General features: G+C 42.9%; 1 protein-coding gene across 1 annotated transcript in view; it reads left to right on the top strand.

Annotated features, from left to right (window-relative positions):
- The window catches only part of LOC306917843 (actin, aortic smooth muscle), a gene marked incomplete at its 3' end in the record, with an annotated part of 13714 nt that extends 7976 nt beyond the window's left edge, over positions 1–5738 (top strand). The window contains exons 3-8 of the mRNA XM_079530744.1: positions 2135–2263; positions 3041–3151; positions 3267–3351; positions 3627–3788; positions 4683–4874; positions 5539–5738. Coding sequence (XP_079386870.1) covers positions 2135–2263; positions 3041–3151; positions 3267–3351; positions 3627–3788; positions 4683–4874; positions 5539–5738 — 879 coding nt within the window. The remainder of the gene's footprint in view (positions 1–2134; positions 2264–3040; positions 3152–3266; positions 3352–3626; positions 3789–4682; positions 4875–5538) is intronic.
- Between the last annotated feature and the right edge of the window lie 1762 nt (positions 5739–7500).

Here is a 7500-nt window from a genome sequence, read left to right as displayed (position 1 = left end):
AATCTGCTTAATGTTGTTTTTATATGAAAGTATATATGCAGCATAAACATGCAGCATAAACTGACGTTTATAACAAACCAAACAATTTGTAATATCGGTTGAAAATGTAACAAGTTGTGGTTATTTAAAAAGTGCATCTATGTCCCATAGACACAATGTTATGAGTGGTTATTTATAAAGTACATGCCCCATAGACACAATGTTATGAGTGGTTATTTATAAAGTACATGCCCCATAGACACAATGTTATGAGTGGTTATTTATAAAGTACATGCCCCCATAGACACAATGTTATGAGTGGTTATTTATAAAGTACATGCCAATAGACACAATGTTATGAGTGGTTATTTATAAAGTACATGCCCCATAGACACAATGTTGTGAGTGGTTATTTATAAAGTACATGCCCCCATAGACACAATGTTGTGAGTGGTTATTTATAAAGTACATGGCCATAGACACAATGTTATGAGTGGTTATTTATAAAGTACATGCCCATAGACACAATGTTATGAGTGGTTATTTATAAAGTACATGCCCCATAGACACAATGTTAGGAGTGGTTATTTATTAAGTACATGCCCCCATAGACACAATGTTATGAGTGGTTATTTATAAAGTACATGCCCCCATAGACACAATGTTATGAGTGGTTATTTATAAAGTACATGCCCATAGACACAATGTTATGAGTGGTTATTTATAAAGTACATGCCCATAGACACAATGTTATGAGTGGTTATTTATAAAGTACATGCCCATAGACACAATGTTATGAGTGGTTATTTATAAAGTACATGCCCCCATAGACACAATGTTATGAGTGGTTATTTATAAAGTACATGCCCCCATAGACACAATGTTATGAGTGGTTATTTATAAAGTACATGCCCATAGACACAATGTTATGAGTGGTTATTTATAAAGTACATGCCCATAGACACAATGTTATGAGTGGTTATTTATGTAGTACATGCCCCCATAGACACAATGTTATGAGTGGTTATTTATAAAGTACATGCCCCATAGACACAATGTTATGAGTGGTTATTTATAAAGTACATGCCCATAGACACAATGTTATGAGTGGTTATTTATAAAGTACATGCCCCCATAGACACAATGTTATGAGTGGTTATTTATAAAGTACATGCCCCCATAGACACAATGTTATGAGTGGTTATTTATAAAGTACATGCCCCATAGACACAATGTTATGAGTGGTTATTTATAAAGTACATGCCCATAGACACAATGTTATGAGTGGTTATTTATAAAGTACATGCCCCCATAGACACAATGTTATGAGTGGTTATTTATGTAGTACATGCCCCCATAGACACAATGTTATGAGTGGTTATTTATAAAGTACATGCCCCATAGACACAATGTTATGAGTGGTTATTTATAAAGTACATGCCCATAGACACAATGTTATGAGTGGTTATTTATAAAGTACATGCCCCCATAGACACAATGTTATGAGTGGTTATTTATAAAGTACATGCCCCATAGACACAATGTTATGAGTGGTTATTTATAAAGTACATGCCCCCATAGACACGATGTTATGAGTGGTTATTTATAAAGTACATGCCCCATAGACACAATGTTATGAGTGGTTATTTATAAAGTACATGCCCCATAGACACAATGTTATGAGTGGTTATTTATAAAGTACATGCCCCCATAGACACAATGTTATGAGTGGTTATTTATAAAGTACATGCCCCCATAGACACAATGTTATGAGTGGTTATTTATAAAGTACATGCCCCATAGACACAATGTTAGGAGTGGTTATTTATAAAGTACATGCCCATAGACACAATGTTATGAGTGGTTAGTAAAACTATGTCTAAACAGAACCTTATTCCTAACCTTAACCTCAGTAAAACTATGTCTAAACGTAACCTTATTCCTAACCTTAACCTCAGTAAAACTATGTCTAAACCTAACCTTATTCCTAAACTTAAGCTCGGTAAAATAAAAATACAGGAATTCAAGAACCGCGCTCCCCACCGGTCGGCCAATAAAATGGGGACGAGTGTGTTTTGGGACGAGCCTTCTGGTACACTACAAATACTGTGGCACCACATTTTACTAATAATGCTGTCTGTCTGTCTGTCTGTAGGGGGTGATGGTGGGCATGGGGCAGAAGGACAGCTATGTGGGGGACGAGGCTCAGTCTAAGAGGGGCATCCTGACCCTCAAATACCCCATCGAGCACGGCATCATCACCAACTGGGACGACATGGAGAAGGTACGCATGCAACACACACACACACACACACACACACACACACACACACACACACACACACACACACACACACACACACACACACACACACACACACACACACACACACACACACACACACACACGGTTAGGGGAAGCAACATAAAATGCAGAAAGACAATTTCAATAAAACTGAAGGTGCATTTATTTACAGCCCACAATCAGGAATATAATATACAAATTATACAATGAACCCAAACAAACCTAAACTAACAAAACACAACTACAAACATAAGAAACACAAATCAAAAACAGAACTCAAAAACGTATCCCAAATAAAGAAGTGGACAGGACGGTCACAGGATGGTCACAGGATGGCCACAGGTTGTGGTGAGCGATTCCCTGCTGCCCTGAAGCTGACAGTCGAGCTTTATAGTAGATCGGGTGTGGCCACCACCCAATCCACTGCTGGTGTCATAGGGCTCATCAGAGCCGGCCAATCCGTGGAGAGGACTAATTCCCCACAGCAGCAAGCACTCTCCAGTAATCAGTCTCCTGATTGGACAGGTCTCCTCCACTTCTCATCAACTCTCCACCTCAGAACACAGGAAACAACAGAAAATACCAAATAACCTAGTTATGGCTGGCCATAACACGCACGCACGCACACATGTTGTCGTGCGCAAGTGAACCTTTCAAGCCTGTTTTCTCAACTCTTTGTTTCTCTGCGAGACATTACTCTATATCTCCAAAACTGTCAATAAATCAATCAATCAATCAATCAATAATGTTTTTCAGATTTGGCACCACTCGTTCTACAACGAGCTCCGCGTGGCCCCCGAGGAGCATCCCACCCTGCTGACCGAAGCCCCTCTGAACCCCAAAGCTAACCGAGAGAAGATGACCCAGGTACGCACACACACACGCACGCACGGACGCACGCACGCACGCACGCACGCACGCACGCACACACGCACACACGCACAGTCTATTTCTTCTTATTTGAACCCCTCCCTCTCCTCAGATCATGTTCGAGACCTTCAACGTTCCTGCCATGTACGTGGCCATCCAGGCCGTCCTCTCTCTGTACGCCTCTGGACGAACCACTGGTCAGTACCTGTCTGTCTGTCTGTCTGTCTGTCTGTCTGTCTGTCTGTCTGTCTGTCTGTCTGTCTGTCTGTCTGTCTGTCCAAAGTCCAAAGTCCAAAGTCCAGATTTCATTCTGACCCCTCCACGAAAAGGCCTCCTTGTCCTGAACCCTTATCTATCATTTATACATTATGGATCAATAGTGTGGACTTAGACTGTTTTTCGTCTGTGGCATTCAATTGCCCGTTAACTCCTCTTTTCACACAGTGCTCTCTCTCTCTCTCTCTCCATACAGGTATAGTCCTGGACAGTGGCGATGGAGTGACCCACAACGTTCCCATCTACGAGGGCTACGCTCTGCCTCACGCCATCATGAGGTTGGACCTGGCTGGCCGAGACCTCACCGACTACCTCATGAAGATCCTGACGGAGAGAGGATACAGCTTCGTTACCACGGGTATGCGCACGCACGCACGGAAACACTACACCGCACGCAACGCACGCACGCACGCACGCACGCACGCACGCACACACCGCAAGCTCCTAGATAGACGCTAGTCATTTTGAAAAGCAACAATCACACCAGTGTGAAGTGAGGGGCGCTAATATATGAAAGTCTCACTCATGTTGATTCGGTGATGTAATGGTGATGTAAAACAAACGGTGCAAACATTAAACGCCATTAACAATAAAGAGACCTTATAAGGTAATGAGGCGCATTATGACGTAGTTGTTCCCTTCATTGTCAATGTGTTTACTAAACAAACATTGAACTAAAGACAAACACTAACCTTGTTTATAGGAGGGGCTAGGGGAGGGGCTAGCACCCCTTTAAAAAATAAATAATAATAATCAGAAGTGAAGGGTGTAGCAACTCTTCTCTTTGGATAGATCTGTTCCTGGGACCCCATAAGGTACCCATGGGTACCCCATAAGGTACCCCTGGGTACCCCATAAGGTACCTCTAGGTACCCCATAAGGTACTTCTAGGTACCCCATAAGGTACTTCTAGGTACCCCATAAGGTACCCCTAGGTACCCCATAAGGTACCTCTAGGTACCCCATAAGGTACCCCTAGGTACCCCATAAGGTACCCTTAGGTATCATACCAAAAGGGGCTTTTTGTATCAGATGAAGTCAAATGTGTCTTAGAACCTCCACTATGCAGTTGAGAGGGAGATTGTGGACTAACTGTGTGTGTGTGTGTGTGTGTGTGTGTGTGTGTGTGTGTGTGTGTGTGTGTGTGTGTGTGTGTGTGTGTGTGTGTGTGTGTGTGTGGTGCGCGCGTGCGTTGCGTGCGTTGCGTTGCGTGCGTTGCGTGCGTGCGTGCGTTGCGTGCGTGTGTGTGCAGCGGAGAGGGAGATCGTGCGGGACATCAAGGAGAAGCTGTGCTACGTGGCGCTGGACTTCGAGAACGAGATGGCGACCGCCGCCACCTCCTCCTCCCTGGAGAAGAGCTACGAGCTTCCTGATGGACAGGTCATCACCATCGGCAACGAGAGGTTCCGCTGCCCCGAGACCCTGTTCCAGCCCTCCTTCATAGGTACGACCTCTGAACTTTGACCTTTAACCCTGCCCCTGAGACCCTGTTCCAGCCCCCCTTCATAGGTACGGAACGGAAGTGGGGAGGAGGCTTCACTACCGCTTTATCGATTTACTCGTGATCAGAGCCTCCGTTGCTCTAGACTATACGACGGAAGCATTTATATTTTACTCATGATCAGAGCTTCCGTTGCTCCAGACTGTACGACGGAAGCATTTATATTTTACTCGTGATCAGAGCTTCCGTTGCTCCAGACTGTATGACGGAAGCATTTATATTTTACTCATGATCAGAGCTTCCGTTGCTCCAGACTGTACGACGGAAGCATTTATATTTTACTCGCGATCAGAGCTTCCGTTGCTCCAGACTGTACGACGGAAGCATTTATATTTTACTCGTGATCAGAGCTTCCTTTGCTCCAGACTGTACGACGGAAGCATTTATATTTTACTCGCGATCAGAGCTTCCGTTGCTCCAGACTGTACGACGGAAGCATTTATATTTTACTCGTGATCAGAGCTTCCGTTGCTCCAGACAGTACGACGGAAGCATTTATATTTTACTCGTGATCAGAGCTTCCGTCGCTCCCGACTGTACGACGAAAGCGTTTATATTTTTACTTAACTAACGCACTCTCTCCCTCACTCTGCGCTGCCCTCTACAGGCATGGAGTCTGCGGGCATCCACGAGACCACCTACAACAGCATCATGAAGTGCGACATCGACATCCGTAAGGATCTGTACGCCAACAACGTCCTGTCCGGAGGAACTACCATGTACCCGGGCATCGCCGACAGGATGCAGAAGGAGATCACCGCCCTGGCACCCTCCACTATGAAGATTAAGGTACACATTACACCCTAAACACCCTCCACTATGAAGATTAAGGTACACATTACACCCTAAACACCCTCCACTATGAAGATTAAGGTACACATTACACCCTAAACACCCTCCACTATGAAGATTAAGGTACACATTACACCCTAAACACCCTCCACTATGAAGATTAAGGTACACATTACACCCTAAACACCCTCCACTATGAAGATTAAGGTACACATTACACCCTAAACACCCTCCACTATGAAGATTAAGGTACACATTACACCCTAAACACCCTCCACTATGAAGATTAAGGTACACATTACACCCTGAACACCCTCCACTATGAAGATTAAGGTACACATTACACCCTAAACACCCTCCACTATGAAGATTAAGGTACACATTACACCCTAAACACCCTCCACTATGAAGATTAAGGTACACATTACACCCTGAACACCCTCCACTATGAAGATTAAGGTACACATTACACCCTAAACACCCTCCACTATGAAGATTAAGGTACACATTACACCCTAAACACCCTCCACTATGAAGATTAAGGTACACATTACACCCTAAACACCCTCCACTATGAAGATTAAGGTACACATTACACCCTAAACACCCTCCACTATGAAGATTAAGGTACACATTACACCCTAAACACCCTCCACTATGAAGATTAAGGTACACATTACACCCTAAACACCCTCCACTATGAAGATTAAGGTACACATTACACCCTAAACACCCTCCACTATGAAGATTAAGGTACACATTACACCCTGGCACTCTCCACCAATAGTCCGCTTGCGATTTTTCAAAAGTAGCAGACCTACAAGCTCATAGCGCGCCACTCGGTGGCACGCTATGAGCTTGTAGATCTGCTATTTTTCAATAGCTAAAGCATAAGCATAACATAATGCTTAGTTAAAACACCAAAAGGGGTTCCTGCCCAGAAACTATCCGCGCTCACAAATATTGTGAACCCGGACATTTTGAGTACCCTATAAGGTTTTATGTTATAAATGTTGAGTATGGGTCCCAGCATGTAGAAACTGATGTTATAAATGTTGAGTATGGGTCCCCAGCATGTAGAAACTGATGTTATAAATGTTGAGTATGGGTCCCCAGCATGTAGAAACTGATGTTATAAATGTTGAGTATGGGTCCCAGCATGTAGAAACTGATGTTATAAATGTTGAGTATGGGGCCCCAGCATGTAGAAACTGATGTTATAAATGTTGAGTATGGGTCCCCAGCATGTAGAAACTGCTGGATGCTAACTTGCATATGTTGGGAAATGTTCATAATTAACATAATAAGCTGGGGTATACCATTAACGTCCAATATAAGGACACATTTTCTAAATGTCATTATGCTTTAAGTAGCATGTGACGGGTCAAACTATAGGGGGTTTTCCATGATTCTGAATCCATTGAAAGCATTGTTTTTGCACAGAAATCACTACTTGGGCTAAATTTGGCCACAGCCACTATAACCTTAACCCAAATGTGCTGACCCCATCATATTTGTGATGACGGCTATAGCCGTTTTTAGCTGAATGAGATGCTTGCAATCAGTCAATTTACAATTTACAATTTAGGCATTTAGCAGACGCTCTTAATCCAGAGCGACTTACATTAAGCAATAACAAAAGCATGGCATACATCACATATAAATATATATATATATAAAAAAAAGTTATCATGAATCATAAACTAAGAACGTAACAGTGGAGTATACATGCTATACTATATTATATATTATACATGTGTACTATAAAATAAAATGC

Source organism: Electrona antarctica (assembly GCF_951216825.1).
Source record: "Electrona antarctica genome assembly, contig: scaffold_422, whole genome shotgun sequence".
Classification (NCBI taxonomy): domain Eukaryota; kingdom Metazoa; phylum Chordata; class Actinopteri; order Myctophiformes; family Myctophidae; genus Electrona; species Electrona antarctica.
Note: the sequence above shows the minus strand (reverse complement) of the source record. Positions and strands in the feature narration are given on the sequence as shown.